This window comes from Dipodomys merriami, unplaced genomic scaffold, assembly GCF_024711535.1.
Source record: "Dipodomys merriami isolate MVZ:Mamm:240054 unplaced genomic scaffold, mDipMer1.0.p SCAF_60, whole genome shotgun sequence".
Taxonomy (NCBI): domain Eukaryota; kingdom Metazoa; phylum Chordata; class Mammalia; order Rodentia; family Heteromyidae; genus Dipodomys; species Dipodomys merriami.
In genome coordinates, this window is record NW_027206180.1 from 6042470 (window position 1) to 6057820 (window position 15351).

General features: G+C 58.7%; 2 protein-coding genes across 3 annotated transcripts; one reads left to right on the forward strand and one right to left on the reverse strand.

Moving 5' to 3' along the window:
- Positions 1-1206: 1206 nt before the first annotated feature.
- Positions 1207-6125, forward strand: Eef2kmt (eukaryotic elongation factor 2 lysine methyltransferase). 2 transcript variants are annotated; one of them, XM_070003538.1, is made up of 8 exons: positions 1207-1312; positions 2403-2468; positions 2545-2625; positions 3472-3573; positions 3819-3952; positions 4043-4308; positions 4619-4765; positions 5819-6125. In XM_070003538.1, the coding sequence occupies exons 1-8, from the start codon at positions 1217-1219 to the stop codon at positions 5941-5943; spliced, it is 1017 nt and encodes a 338-aa protein (XP_069859639.1). In that variant the 5' UTR covers positions 1207-1216; the 3' UTR covers positions 5944-6125. The 2 variants fall into 2 exon arrangements, with proteins under 2 accessions (XP_069859639.1, XP_069859640.1); XM_070003539.1 differs by having other exon boundaries at positions 5701-5910.
- Positions 6095-14564, reverse strand: Alg1 (ALG1 chitobiosyldiphosphodolichol beta-mannosyltransferase). The gene is made up of 13 exons (XM_070003537.1): positions 14346-14564; positions 13317-13394; positions 13002-13105; positions 11582-11730; positions 11024-11113; positions 10615-10725; positions 10172-10293; positions 9989-10027; positions 9546-9605; positions 9126-9236; positions 7919-8033; positions 7104-7179; positions 6095-6425 (listed from the first exon to the last, which is right to left on the reverse strand). The coding sequence occupies exons 1-13, from the start codon at positions 14551-14553 to the stop codon at positions 6207-6209; spliced, it is 1482 nt and encodes a 493-aa protein (XP_069859638.1). The 5' UTR covers positions 14554-14564; the 3' UTR covers positions 6095-6206.
- Between the last annotated feature and the right edge of the window lie 787 nt (positions 14565-15351).

The following is a 15351-nucleotide window of genomic DNA, read 5'->3' on the forward strand; positions in this document are numbered from 1 at the left end:
AAAGGCTAATTTAAAGAAACTGAGGCCTGTTGAAGGCCACAGAAACAGGGTATTTAGAAACATGTAAGTACTATCTTTGCTTCAAAGAAAGACAATGGGATGCATTCCTCACCCCAGGAATTAACACTTGTCTGATAAGATGCATGCCCTCCTGAGAAAAAAGTTTCTCCAAACTTAAGCCACGTGCCCCAGAATGCAAATAGCAGCCTGACTCCTTATCTCAAGGATAAGGATCGGTTTCTAGGCTGGATGCATTCTTACCTAGAAACTCAGAACGTTAACACCAGGTCTGATTAGAGCAAAGACAAAGCTCCTATCTTTGCATAACTTTGAAGCCAGACCCCCCTCCTACCATATAAATACCTCCAATAGCCCAAGGGGCTGTGCGTGTCTCTATCTCCCCAGGAGAGCTCCCACACCCTGTTAGGCTGTGACCTGCTCTTCAGTGTGTTTGTCTGTCCCTTTGTCTGTTTACTTCTTAAAGCTCAAGTTTCCTTCCCATTGTAATTCTTATTCTGCAATCAAAGTCAAGTACCCTAAGTGAAGAGTTCCTACATTTAAAGGGAAACTTCACTGAACCTCACCTCCACTTGTTGACACGGAGACTGGATCACAGTTCAAAGCCAGCCCAGCGAGACTCTATTTAAAACGACCCCAAAAAGCCAGAAGTGGAGCTGTGTCTCCAGTGGCAGGGAGAGTGCACAGGCCCTGGCTTCAAGCTCCAACACTGGCACACACAAAGTCAGCGTCCGAGCCCGAATAGGTTGCAAGCCGTCCTGCCTTGTAACTAAAAATGAATTCACTGTTGTCTGCTCGTGTGTGCGCGTGCGCTCGGGTGTGTTGGGGTCTGGGTGGCTTTTTTCCTCTTCCTGCAAGATCAAAGCAAACTCCTGGAAGCCCAGGCGATCCTGTGTGCTCCCCGGGCCTCCTGAATGCTTATTTATTTAATGTCCTCCTAGCGAGCCCTGAGGCCCTGGAGGACACCCGCAGCCAGGGCCTGACCCGGGCCAGGCGAGGGGTACCGGCCCCCACCACCCAGGGATCGCCTAGCCACGCCCCATGGGGGCCGGATCCCGCCTGGCCCCGCCTACAAGCCCCGCCCAGGCTTCTTTGGCCCCGCCCCGTGACTGTAGGGACGTCAGGCCCTCGGCCACGCCCCCTTTGTAGGCTCCGACTCACTTCCGCCCGTCTCCTAGCAACGCCGGCCCCGCCTGCCATGGCGCGGGAGGAGCGCGCGGAGATAGCCGGCCTGCTGCGGAGCTTCGAGCGCCGCTTCCTGGCGGCGCGCGCGCTGCGCTCTTTCCCCTGGCAGGTGGGCGGCGAGGCCCGGGGCCCGGTGGGCTCGGGAAGGGAGCGTGGGGGGGCAGGCATCGGGACTGGAGCCCCGGCGGGTGGCGGTTCCCCCCGGGCCTGCGGCCTGTGCGGTGCGGGAGCGCGGGGCCCCCGCCGCGTGGGGCTCCGCAGGGTCGCGGCCCGCGCGCGATCGCGCTCGAGGACCGGGACGGTGACCAGCCCGGCCCCCCCGGGGATCGGACCTCAAAGCCGCCCCGGAGCAGGCGAGGCCTGACGGGGCCTGGGGACCCGGGCTGGCGCGCGGTCCCCGCAGCGGCGGGGGCTCCGTGGACCCCACCGCACCCTGCTTGGCGATGCACGTGCGGTGATGAGTTCATGCGTGAGCCCCTCGGATACCCAGGCCTCCTTGTCAGCCTCCGACACGGAAGATAACAGCAGCTGTAGGCCCCCATTCAGGGCCCACTGTATTGGTTCGTGAATACAGCCAGCACCCGTGAGCTGCGGCCTACCGCTGACAGCCCGACCCGAGGACGTGTTCAAAGGCCGATCAGAGGAGGTGTTCAATGAGGAGAGAAGCAGAGCGAGGACCCATGCCTTGTCCCTGACCCACACCCCTAGATGCTGCCATGACCCCATGACAGCATCTCTCTGCCATCGCTTTTAATCAGTGATACTGACTTCCTGGAGCTGTTTGTGTCACCGTCCTTAAGTTAGTCAGCGTCTCCCTGATTTAGTGGCCAGGCACCGGGCAGTCTGTGAACTGGGACTTAACATAGCAAAGCAGCCAGCAGCTGGATTGCCTTGAAGAACAAGAAATGCAAAGGTCCTAGACTGCCTTGAAGAACAAGAAATGCAAAGGTTCTATAGTGGGAACACAGCTGGTATATTTCAGGGGGTCAGTGTGGCCAGAGGGGAGTGTATGGGACAGGGTGGTAACAGGGCCTGATCTGCCTGGATCCCGAGCTCACTAATGGGCTCCAGTCCCCCAAAAGAGCACCGAATGAGCAGGCCTGACCCCTGCACAGTTGTGCATGTTTCATGTTGCTGAGGGAAAAAATGGCTTAATATCTCATTCATGCTCCATCTATCTTTCTTTTTCCTCCCAGTAGAGCCTAGAAGAGAAATTGAGATGTTCACCAGAGTCTGAGCAGCTGCTGCTGGATATTTTACAGAAGGTAAGAACGCCAGGATTCAGTGTTCCTAGATGAAGTTGTCAGAAGCTAAGATCTAACCACTGGGTTCTTCCGGTAGACAGTGCGACACCCCGTGTGTGCAAGGCACCCACCGTCCAAGAATTACACCCAGAGCTTCGTCTTGGAGCTCATCAAAAAGGTTAGTGACAGTCAGGGACTGCCAGGCCTACGACCCCTCCCCCCTGCCCCATGCCTCCTCTGCCAGCCCTGTGCCAGGGGCCTCCAGAGGGCAGTGGGCTGGACCACCAGGGACAGGGCAGAGTGAGAAGGGAGGGCAGGGATAGGGGACAGCAAGGCTTTTCTCCCCACTCATATCCAGAGCTCTCAACACCAGCCATGTCTGTTCTGGTCACCTCCCACCACACAGGTTCTGGTCCTGCAGAGAACTGGGGGCACTCCCTCCCTGCCCCACAGGCCCACTCACTCGAATCCCGCCTGGTACCTGCCAGCCTGGGCAATGGCACAATGGCTGCCGCTGGAAATTCGAGCAGTAGCATACGTTCCTTCGCAGCTAGCCAGTGACATTCTCCACACGCAGTTGGCTGGAAGGATTACATTCACAGGCCGGGCCATAGCAAATCCTGTCAGCCAGCCCACACACTAATGACCTGTGTCCCTCCATCACCCCTGCCCAAGGCCCCTCTGGGGCCTTCCTGGGTCCCCAGAAGCCCAGCTGGCCCTCAGATGAGCTTAGTCCCGCCTGGTGAATCTCAGGGGTGCCACCCTGGTGACTCACCGGACCATTCTCTGGTCTAAGACTGGCGGAGCTTTTCCCTCAGTCCCTGGAGGCCCTGGTGGGATCCACCTGTCGTCCCTTCCTCTCTCCACCTTACACCCCAAATCTCTGTCACCATGGTGAGAATCAGGCCAGAGGAAGGGCGTGATGACAAGGTCCCATTCCAGCCTCCCTTTTGGATCACAGCCAAAGCCAACAGGCAGCAGCTGGGTGCCACCCCAGCTGTCCCATGGCCCTGTCTGTCCCCAGCACGAAGCTGTCCACACTGAGCCTTCGGATGAGCTGTACGAAGCGCTGGCAGAGGTCCTCACAGCCAAGGAGTCCACCCGGTGCCACCGGAGCTACATCTTGGTATGACACATGCGCCCTCCTCCCGCCGGCCATGGGACATGGGGCTCTAGCTTGGCTTCTCACCCTGCACAGGGCCCTTGCGGTGTCCTGGTGGTGGCGTGCCCACAGTGTGCTCTTCCTCATTACTGAGCAGTGTTCCCCCACAGTGGACACCCACCATCTCTTAGCCACTGCCCGCTGTGATCTAACGTGGCGGCCTGTACTGTGCGTGCCTGGGCTAATTCTCCCGCCCTGTCTCCCTGCAGCCATCAGGGGAGGTGGTCACGCTCTCTGAGAGCACAGCCATCGTGTCCCACGGCACCACCGGCCTGGTCACATGGGACGCCGCCCTCTACCTCGCAGAGTGGGCCATCAAGAACCCAGCCACCTTTGCTCACAGGTGACCTGGGTCCCGTCCCCCACCCTGGGCCGTCGAGCGTGGCAGTGGGGCTGGGCAGTCACAGACACGGGGGCCCCCTTCCCCACCCAGGACGGTCCTGGAGCTTGGCAGCGGGGCCGGCCTCACGGGCCTGGCCATCTGCAAGTCGTGCCGCCCCCGAGCCTACATCTTCAGCGACTGCCACAGCCGCGTGCTCCGGCAGCTCCGGGAGAACGTGGGCCTCAACGGCTTCTCGCTGCAGCCAGAGCCCGCCGCGGACACGCACACGCCCCTGGTGACCGTGGCCCACCTGGACTGGGACGCGGCCACCGCCCCTGAGCTCGCTGCCTTCCAGCCGGACGTCATCATCGCAGCCGGTGACCCTGGGCTCCTGGTCGTGTCTCGGGGGTGGCGGGCAGGGGCCCACAGGGCACCCCAAAGTCACCCTGGGGACTCCAGGGTGGTGAACACCCTGAGGACATCCCACCCCACCCCTACATCAGTGCCAGGCGGCTAGTGGCCTGCGCACCCCCAGAGCTTCAGACGTGGGGCACACCCATCCCCAGCACCTCCCGCCCCCGGCGTCCCCTCCCCGGGCAGTGCGTGGCACAGCTCTGACGTGCCCGGCCACCTCCTGCCCTGCGGTCAGCGGGCCCGAGCCCGTGGTGACGTGGGTTTTCACGGCAGACGTGCTGTACTGCCCAGACGTGACCCGCTCGCTGGTTGAGGTCCTGCGCAGGCTCTCTGCCTGCCTAGGGGGCCGCACACCCGAAGTCTACGTGGCCTTCACCATGCGTAACCCAGACACGTACCGGCTGTTCACCACCGAGCTGGGTGAGCCCTGGGCCCTCAGGCCACCGTGGTGTCCCCCACGCGCCTCCCATGAGGTGGAGATGGGCCTGGGAGGTTGACGGGGGGGGGGGGGGGCGCGGCGGGAGGAGGGAGGAGCCCCACCACGGGCCTCAGATGCAATCTCAGGCTGGATGCGGGCAGTTGGTGCTTGCAGCCCCCATCCCAGGTGCAGCGGGGGTGTGGCTCAGGGACACAGCCTAGCCTCGTTTGCACAGGCCCCAGGCTTCACCCCCAGCACCCCTCAAGATAACTATCTCCATGTCTCTGTAACTATGGGGAATTTCTAGAACACTCCAGTTAGTAGCAAGAGTCTAGAGCCTTCCACATCTTTTTGTCTATTCTAACTGGTTTTATAATAACCTTAACTGGGACTCCATGGCCAGGGAGCCCGGCCATCTGCGCCCGCACACGCCCCGGTCCTGGCCTTGTGCAGTCCGCTGGTCCAGCAGCCCGGCCAATGCAGGTTCCGATCGCAGCTCCTCACCCCCTGGGCTGACTGGCAGGTTGGACGGGTGCAGAGTGACGGGGACCTGAGGGCTCCTGTGGCTGTCACTGCAGGGTTGGAGAAGGGTTGGGTTGTGTGTGTGTGTGATGCTGGGGTTTCGACCTGGGGGCTCACACTTGCCAGGTGGGTGCTGAGTCATACCTCCTGCCCTTTCTTTGTTTGTTTCTGGTTGTTGTTTTATTTTCCTTCAGTAAAGTCTCCCTGTATTCTCAGGCTAGCTGGCCTGGACTGCAATCCTCCTATTTGTACTTCCCCACACCACTGGGATGAGAGATGGGCCTCCGTGCTATTTTGCATGTAATGGCAGAGATGGAGTCTCCCAAACTTTTTTGGCCTAGGTGATCTTGGCCTCCCAAGTAGCTAGGATTACAGGCGTGTTCTACCATGCCCAGCCTGTCATTCCTGCCTTAAGACCACAGGTTCCTGGTCCCACCCCAGAGGTAGACTATAGACAGCTACAGAGCCTGGAAAGCTGTGATCAGCTCGAGCCAGGCTGGACACGCCTGCCCCTGTCCTGCCATCCATTTCAGACGGCGCTGAGATCGGCTGGGAGACAGTGCCGCCTCACCCCCGGAAGCTGTTCCCCTACGACGGATGCTCAGAGACTTCCATCCTGAGGCTCACGTTGAAGGTGCACCAGCACCGGGAGGCTTGATCTCCATCAGACAGGGGCTCTGTGTAGAACCCGTGAACCGCACTGCCTTCACCATGTGCGGAGTTAAATTCTGAGTCAGAACCACAAACGGTCCTGAGAAAAGGCAGCGGGCATGAGTGGGTGCTGCTTCCCCAGGGGCTCTCAGGCCAGGTCCTTTGTGGAAATAAATATGTATTTGCCAAGTGTGTCCCCAACTCACAATTCTTGGTCCCACTGCAGGAGACAAACCCAGTCTCAGGTCTGGGATCTGGGCCGAGCAGCCCCTAGGTCAGAGCCGCAGAGTGCCTGCTGCTGTCCTTCCGGCCTCTGGCCACTGGGGGGCACTCAAGGACAGTGGCCCCAGGCCCCAGGGTCAGTCCGTCCACCAAGGGGAGAACGGTCCGCCTCCAGCTCTCGTCCCACCGGAGCTGCTCTGCACTCCTGAGGTTCTCGCGGAACTGCTGCAGTTCACCAGTGGGGTCAGGAAACTTGGAGAAAAGCCTCTGCAGGAAAAGCACAGAGCACAGATCCGTATCTCAGGCCCTCAAACCACTGTTCCCCAGTCTATCCCCTAACTGGATCCCACTCAGTCACGGGGTGCTGGGGAGGAGCCCCTCATCCTGGCCCGCAGGCCCAGCCAGCCATCTGTACAGGAGGAAGGAGTGGGGGTCTGTGGAACAAGTCCAGCCCACCTGCTTTGAGAAATAGTTTTATTTACAATCCCATGCATGCACAGACGGGTCAGTGGCTGCTTTCAAGTTACAGCAGAAGGGTGAAGCCTTTACAGACCCAGCTGTCTATTCAACTCAGGAACCATGGGGCTGGGGCTGGGTGCAGGTGCTACAGCACCTGCCTAGAGATTGCAAGGCAAGGCACATGCCATCTCTAGTACTGCAATAAGCAAACCTCTTCCAAAAATGAAAGGAAAAAAAGGACTGAATTTTATATCCTAGTTGAGCCTCACTGCCTCTCCCTGCTCCCTGGAGGGAAGCGCAGCACCCCATCTTTTGTGGGTGGTAAGCCGCAAACTCGGGGTAGGTGGGGAAAGCGGTGTTCCAGGGGCTGGCTGGCGGCATGACCTATCACCTCTGTGGCCCCGGCACTAGCCATCCACAGCCCCCCACAGCTGCCCCTGCTGGGCCTCCTCCAAACCCCTCAAGCCCTGGCCCCGGCACGGCTACCTGCAGCTGAGCCGCCAGTTCCTCCGCATCCTTGAACACCAGGCCGTTTTCTCCGTGCCTCACGAGCTCGGGCAAACTGCAGGGAGAGCAGGGGGAGCCTGAGCCCGCTGGGTGCCCAGAGCCCACACTCAGGCAGAGGCGGGGAGCAGGCTGGGGCAGCCGCTCTGACCTGAGCGTTGGACGCACGTGGCAGCACATGTGTGGCAGGGAGCTTTGGTCCTGTGTGCGAACCAAGGGAAGAAGCCAAAGTACGGCTTAAAGATGGCTGTTCCATCCCCAAGGACCCTGAACTCGGCTCACACCACGGTCAACACCCTAACTGCCCACCCGGGGCCTATGCCAGGACCACTGCTTCCAGAACCTTCTCTATCCTGGCCTTCCCACGGTCCATGCTGCCAGGGGAGGGAAGTCTCAGAGCTGCGGCTGTTTAACTGTTCATCCAGGAGAGGCGGGTGGAGGAGAAGAAAGCAGGCCACTGGCTCGCACAGCCACTGTGCTCCAGTGAGCGTTGCGGGAAGCCACCACCCACCACTGGGCCGGCCTGTGCTGCGGACCAGGCCCCTCAGCAGAGGGGTGGGGTCTGTGGGTGACCTGGGCCCCAAATCCTCTCCAGATGACGTACATCACCCAGAGTGAATGCTGCGAAGGCAGCTCCCCCGCCGGTGCGATGACGCTGAAGCCATGCGCGTGGACACCACAGAAGTGGGGTCCTCTGCCCCCCCCGAGGTGCGGGGAGGCAGCGCCCTGCAGGTCACACATGGCACCCCGATGGCTCATCTGTACCCCACCCAGGAGGGCTCGGGTTCCATGCCTACCACTTGAAGTTCACGGCGCACACAGGCAGGCAGCACCCAAACATGTCCACCACCTTCATGGGCAGGTCCAGCCCGCTGGACGACCTGTGCAGACACACGCCCAGGTCCGCCGACCCTGGGGAGGCAGACGGGTAGTCAGGGCGCTGGGGAACAGCTGCCTGGGACTGTGTGGCCCTTCCCACACCCAGAAACAGGCAATGTTCTCAACAAGTGTCCCCACTGACGCTGGCCGGGCAGCCCTGCCCTCTGCCACTGGCCATCAGGCCTATCAGAGGCTGCCCAGAGCTGAACACATGCTTCCTAGGTAGCCACAGTTTATTCTCAAAGACCTGCCCAGCCTTGAGAGACCAAGGGAAGGGGCGACATTGTCCAAAAAGAAATGTACTCTTTACCTGTCATGAAAACGTAACCCCTCTGTGCATTACCTTTATAAAAATAAAAGGAGGGGCTGGGAAGGTGGCTCAGTGGTAGAGCGCTTGCCTTGCATGCATGAGGCCCTGGGTTCGATTCCCCAGCACCACATAAGCAAAAAGAAAAAAAAAACCCAGAAGTGGCACTATGGCTCAAGTGGTAGAGCGCTCGCCTTGAGCTGAAGAGCTGAGGGACAGCGCCCAGGCCCAGAGTTCAGGCCCCACAACCAGACCCAAATAAATAAATAAATAAATGGAAAAAGGAACTTCCCAGCAGTTACTGCACAACAACCCAGCTTCTACTGAAGGTGATGAAGATCCTACACAGCTTGGTGGATGTCTCGAATAACACTGACGTATATGTGGCATGTACTCACAGTGGTGCCAGTGGCAGCTTTTCTGAAGGTATTTTGCCTACATAATTTTTCTGTGTATGTACGTCAGTACTGGACTTGAACTCAGGGTCTGGGTGCTGACCCTGAGCTTTTTTGCTCCGGGCTAGTGCTCTACCCACTTGAGTCACAATTTCATGTCTGTCATTCTTTGGGGGGTGGAGAGAGGAAGATATTTAGAGAAAAGAGTCTCATGGACTTCCTTGCCCAGGCTAGCTTCAAATCACAATCCTTAGATCTCAGCCTCCTGAGTAGCTAGGATGACAGGCGTGAGCCACCACCACCCAGCTTTCTTTTTTTTTCTTTTTCTTTTTTTTTTAAGACTATGCTACAGAAGCCAGCAGCACTGTCCCGGCTGGCTCTTGCGTGCACCCCCTTTAACACCCGCCCTCCCTGGCCCCTCACCTAGCAGCAGCGGGTAGTCCTCGGCCTCCAGCCAGGGCGTGCAGATCTGGACATGCCGGAAGCTCTTGCGACGGATGAGGCGGCCGTAGTACTCCTTCAGCGGCCCTTTGCCTGCGCAGGAAGAGTAGTCGCTGCCCTGGACCGTGTGTCCCCACACCCAGGCCTCAGCGGACCCCGCTCAGGCTGGGAGGCCATTTCCCAGAAGCCTCTCTCCCAGCTACCTTCAGAGCCCACCTCAGAGCGCAGCCCTGCAGCCTGCAGCCGCCACCCGGGGCCAGGTACACGCTGAGAGGCCAAATGCCGGGAGGTGGGGCACAGGGCCCACCCTGCCCACCAGGGTCTTGGGTGCGCTGTATGTATGTGGGCATCCGACTGAGACGGCAGTGAGCGGGGGAGCAGGCCCCAGGGAAGCCCGGGTACCTGTTATCACACACACGAGGGAAGGCAGGCCAGCCCCGCTGAGAGTCAGCTGTTCAAACTCTGTTAGAAAAATCAAGAAACACAGGCTTGGGATGAGGCTCACACGGGAGAAGTGCTTCTGAGGCCTTGGGTTGGGTCCCCAGCACCTCAAAAACACACTCAACATACGTACATGCATACAACGAGACAAAGATGACAAAGGACAACCAACTGGGGGAGGGGGGGGCTTCCCCTAGGGAGACCCTGGCCTTGAGATGTTCTTCAGCCCCAGAGCCTCAAGATGGGACACAGAGCTGCACACCACCTCCCTCCCCGCTAGGCTGACCAGCCCCATGACCCCGGGGGGGGGGGCACAGGAAGACCCTCCACAAAGGCTCAGCAAGTGTCTCACGGATCAGTGACCCCTGCCCAGCCCAGAACAAAGGACCCCACCACACACCTACTTTCTAATGCGGCCAGCAGGATGGAGAAGTCCTCATCCTCTGTGAGAGAGAAGGGAGGGTCATGGGTCACCTCCCCGACACGACCCCCTCTTCCCTGGGGTGGGGACAGGGGCTTGTGACTTGGCAGGAGCCCCCACGTGTAGGGGGGTGGACACACCAGTGTGGGGAGGGGCGCGGGCACACCTGTCCAGCTGGTGCTGCTCACCAGCAGCACTGGCCGCTCAGGAAGGTGCGTCACCAGCCCGCTCCCGGCATCCTTCTCGGTGAAGGCCGACCTCTCTGTGGCGGGGTCCGAGGGCTCAGAACTGAAGGAGCAAGGAAAGCCCAGGGGATGCAGCAAAACCCTCAGAGCCAGGTGGCCACGGGCTCTGGGCTATTTGGCCCCAACGACCATCCCACACACTCAAGTTACACTGACCTCCAGGCTCACCCCTTTCCCCGCCTGTCACCCCGCTCCTGAATGGGAATACAAATACTCAGGCCGCCCTAGCTCTTCCAAACCCAGCTCTGCAGCTGCGGCCTGTGAGCAGACACCGTCAACCCACCCGTGAGTATGGGAAATAGCAGGTGTGTAGGAGGGGCAGGGAGACCCAGGTGGGCAGCCAGCACAGGAAGACAAGACGAACCGTGCCTGGAAAGGACAGTGGGTGCGGCCCAGCTTCATGAAGAGCTCGTGCTGCAGCTCGAGGGGCGTCTCCTTAAAGAAAGACGCCGGCCTGTCATAGACAGTCAGAGCCCTAAAAGGAGAGGCCAGTCAGGGCACAAAGGACTGAGGGAAGGAGGAGACAGACGGACCCAAGCAAGTAAGAGCTCTTGGGGAATCCCAGGAGTCCGGATCCCTTGGGAAGCGCACGACATTTAAGCAGCAAACTTCCAGGACTGCCCAGCGAGGTGGGAAAAGAAGCTGCCCAACATTCCCCCCACCCCGCTCCCCCAAAACCATAGCATCTGGTGGGTGCCGGAAAACCACCAACAGATGTAGCAGGTGGCAGCTGCCTCTGGACACTCCCGGGACCCCTGGGCTGGCTGAGGTACCTGATGCCCCAGTTCTCTGCCAGGTCTTCCCGCATGGCGTTGGTCACACACAGGTTCAGGTGGGACAGACGCCCAAAGAGCCTCTCATACCTGCAAAGGTGTCTCAGGTGAGCGCGGAGCTGGGGTGGGGCTGGCCCAGAGGCCACCAAAACCTCCACCAGGCTACAGAGCTGCCATCTCCCAGATCTGCCGAAGTTGGTGCCAACCAAGCAGCCCCTGCGCCAGCCTTCTCCCCCACCCTCCCTCGGTCCCGTCACTCTTCTGTTAAACACACAAACAAGAACGCAGCACCCCCTCACCGGGGCGAGACGGAGGGCACCCCTGAGGCCCAGCACAGGGTGGGTGTGCAGAGCAGGGGCCCAGGCGGCCAGGTGCTGCTGCTGTTCCCACCCACAGTGAGCAAGGCCCCGGGGTGGGCGGCCTGAGGCCAGCCGTGCACAGACAGAGGAGGTGACACCAGGCTGGGAGCAGCTCCAGAGCCGGCACTTCCCCGTGGGAAGGAGTTCCCACGGCCCCCCGAGGTGTTCTAGCATGGCACCTGCAGCCCCCAGCTCTCACCCCTTAGCCAACAGGACGAGCGGGTGCTGCGGGCCGTGCGCCAGCCCCAGGATGGAGTAGCCGTAATTGTGCCAATCGGTGACCAGTTTGCTCCTGCAAAGACAGCACACAAACCAGCAGACGGCGATGCCAGGCAGGCCCGGGGGGTTCTAGGAAAGAAAGCAATGTGGACACTGAGGAGGAAGCCCAACCACATGCTGCATGATCCCAGGGAAAAGCCGCCGTGCCCACGGCACACAGACGTGAAGGACTAGAGCTGTTTCGTTCTGCGTAGCCCAGGCAGGCCTCCAATTCTCAGTCTCCCTGCCTCAGCCTCCCGAGTGCTGAATTACAGCAGTGTGCCGCCATGACGGGGAGACGGGAAGCGTTACTGACCTCTGGGTAACCAATGAGTAGAATAAAGACCCTCTCCACCACCAGAAGTGCCAGATCATAAACAAACAGAACTGCTAACAAATTTCTTATAATCAAGAAACAGAATTGCCTGCTTTGGCAGATATAAATTACAATTGGAATGAAGCACGGCCCCTGTGCAAGGAAGAAACAAATTCCTTATTAAAAAAAAAAAAAGAAGGGGCTGGGAAGGTGGCTCAGTGGTAGAGCGCTTGCCTTGCATGCCTGAGGTCCTGGGTTCGATTCCTCAGCACCACATAAGCAAAAACAAAAAAGCCAGAAGTGGCGCTGTGTCTCAAGTGGTAGAGCACTGGCCTTGAGCTGAAGAGCTGAGGGACAGCACCCAGGCCCAGAGTTCAGGCCCCATGACTGGACCCAAAAAAAAAAAAAAAGAAGAAGAACTGGGGGAGGGAAGGGATAGTGGGACTACAAGGGGTAACAATGATCGACAAATAATGTACTCACTGCCTTACTCATGTAACTGTACCCCCTCTGTACAGCATCTTTACAATAAGATAAACTTTAAAAATTTTAACAAGGACATGAAAAGTAGAATGAAAAGATTCCACTCTCCCCTGTCAGCAGCTAGTGATGGTCTAGAGATAAGTGAGGGAAACTAAGGGGGAATTAAAAAGGGATTATAAACCACATTTTCTTTTCTTTTTGCTGGTCTTGTGGCTTGAACTCAGGGCTTGGGCACTGTTCCTGAGCTTCTTTGTGCTCAAGGCTAGCACTCTACCACTTGAACCAGACAGCCACTTCCAGCCTTTTCTGTGTAGTTTATTGGAGGTAAGAGTCTCAAGGACTCTCTTGCCCTGGCTGGCTTTGAACTGTAGATCTCAGCCTCCTGAGTACCTAGGATTACAGGCATGAGCCACCAGCACGTGGTTTAAAGTTTATATACATAAATGAATGTGTACTTGGTCAATTTGTCCATATTTCTGTGTGAGATGGTGGGAATCAAACCCAGGGCCTTTCTGAGTTCACACCCAGCCCAATTTGTGCATTTTTTTAAAGTGGCTCTCACCTGGAGAAAGATGTAGGCTGCTGGTTCAGTCCACATCAATTTCCACAGCAAGTGCACTGTCTGAAACACAACTTTGACTCCATACTGGACAATTCGGGGCCCAACTGCAAATCAAAACATACTTAACACCACCAAAGGAGCTTTTGGCAATCTACAGGTTTACATGCACACAACATGCAAATGCATACATATATACAACACACACACACGCACGCACACACACACACACACACACACACACACACACACACACACACACACACACACACACACACACACCCTCCAGTCAGAGGAACCTGGAACTGACCATCCTACCTGCAAGATGCTGAAGTTCTGTCAACTTCACAATGTGAATTCTGTCATTCTGCAAGAGCTCATCACGGGGTTTGGAGTCTGAAAATGAGAACATCACTTTGAATGAATCAGATGTGGCCACCAGTCTTAAAGTCAGATATCTCCACTGTTCAGCTTGAGATGAAAAGTGAGTGTTTCATAAAATGAAACCTTTCTTTTTTCCCCTGACATACTAAAATTTGAACTCAGGACTCCTGCATGCTGGGCAAGAAAGCACTGTACCTCTTGAGCCATGCCCCACACCCTTTTGTGGATATCTTGAGGTTCCCTCAGTAATTCTGCCCTGGTTGGTTTTGAACGTGGCAGCCTCCTGCCTCTGCCTCATGAGTAGCCTGGATTACAATCACACATCACTACTCGAGTTTCCAAAACTTCTCTGTTCCTCCCCCAAGGAGAACAGAGAACAAGGCCAATTCCTGTCCAGATTCTACCAGAATGCCCAGCGAGAGGGGGCCCAAAATCGTACCACGTTTACCGAACACCAGGCCCAGCTGCAGCGTAGGAGCTCAAGCCGACCAAGACTCCTGCACGGCAGACTAGATCGGCCGCGCTGCAGCCTGGCCTCGGCAGGAGCAGACAGTACACAAGAGGCTGAGGCGGAGCCCCCCTCTCCAGCCATGCACGAGGATCTGGTCCACGGGGACCCGCTCCGGCCCGCACCGCACGGGCGGGAAAGCTGGCCTTGGCGTGGAGTGAACCCCCGGGGCCTGCGGGGCTCAGCGCCGAGGGGTGAGGGCCGGGAGGGGCCCGGCCGGCTCCCGTCAGCTCTGCGGAGGGGCTGCACGCCCGCGGCCCCGCGCGCCGGGATTCGAACCCGAGGACTCAATGGACCCCCCCGCAGGGAGTGGTTCAGCCCGGGCCGTGGTCTTTGCCCCCCGCGGGTCCCTCGAGGGGCCCGGGCGGGAGTGACACGCGGGGGTGGGGGGACATGGGGGCGTGGCTGCGCGATGACGCAATCGTGCTGACGTGCCCCGCCCCTCCCGCACTCACTGCAGAAGCCCAGCAACGTCACGGAGAAGCCGCACCCCGCCAGCGACAGCGCGTGGTACTGCATGCGGGGGCTGCGGCCCACGTCGCCCAGCACCACGACCAGCACGTGCCGGGCCGCGCGCCCCCGCGGCCAGCGCCTCCACGCGCCCAGCAGCAGCAGCGGCAACAGCAGACACAGGGCCAGCAGCGCCACGCAGGACGCCGCCATCTTGGCCGGCCGGTCGCAGTCACGTGGTCTGGCGCCGTGGCCCAGCCCCCACGGCGTGCAGTGCGCAGCCGCAGAACCACTCTTCAGCTGGGGGCGGGGCGGGAGAAGGGGGCGGGGCGGGAGAGGGGGCGGGGCGGGAGAAGGGGGCGGGGCGAGGAGCCGTTCCCTAACTGGGCTCCGCGGAACCACACAGTTCGGGGCGGCCACAAATCGGTGTGAACGGAATTTCATTTATTAAAGAAATGTTTCTTTAGAGAGACCTATACCTTTTTTTGGGGGGGGGAGGGTCCCAGTCCTGGGGCTTGAACTCAGGGCCTGGGCACTGTCCCTGGGCTTCTTTTGCTCAAGGCTAGCACTCTACCACTCGAGCCACAACGCCACTTCTGGCTTTTTCTGTGTATGGGGTACTGAGGAACCGAACCCATGGCTTCGTGCATGCCAGGAGGGGGGGGTGCCAGGCACTGATGGCTCATGGGTATAATCCCAGCTACTCCAGTGACTGAGATCTGAGGATCACAATTGGAAGCCAGCCAGGACAGGAAAGACCAAGAGACTCATCTCCAGTTAGCCAGCAAAAAGCCAGAAGTGGAGGTATGGCTCAGGTAGTAGAGCACTAGCCTTGAGCAAAAAAAACTCAGGGACAGTGTCAGGCCTGAGTTCAACCCCAGTACCAGCACAATAAAAACTCAGGGACTGTGTCAGGCCTGAGTTCAACCCCAGTACCCGCACAATAAAAAAGGAAAGATGGACAGAAGGAAGGGTTGGATTGGGGGGGGGGGTGTGTGTACTTGCCTGGCA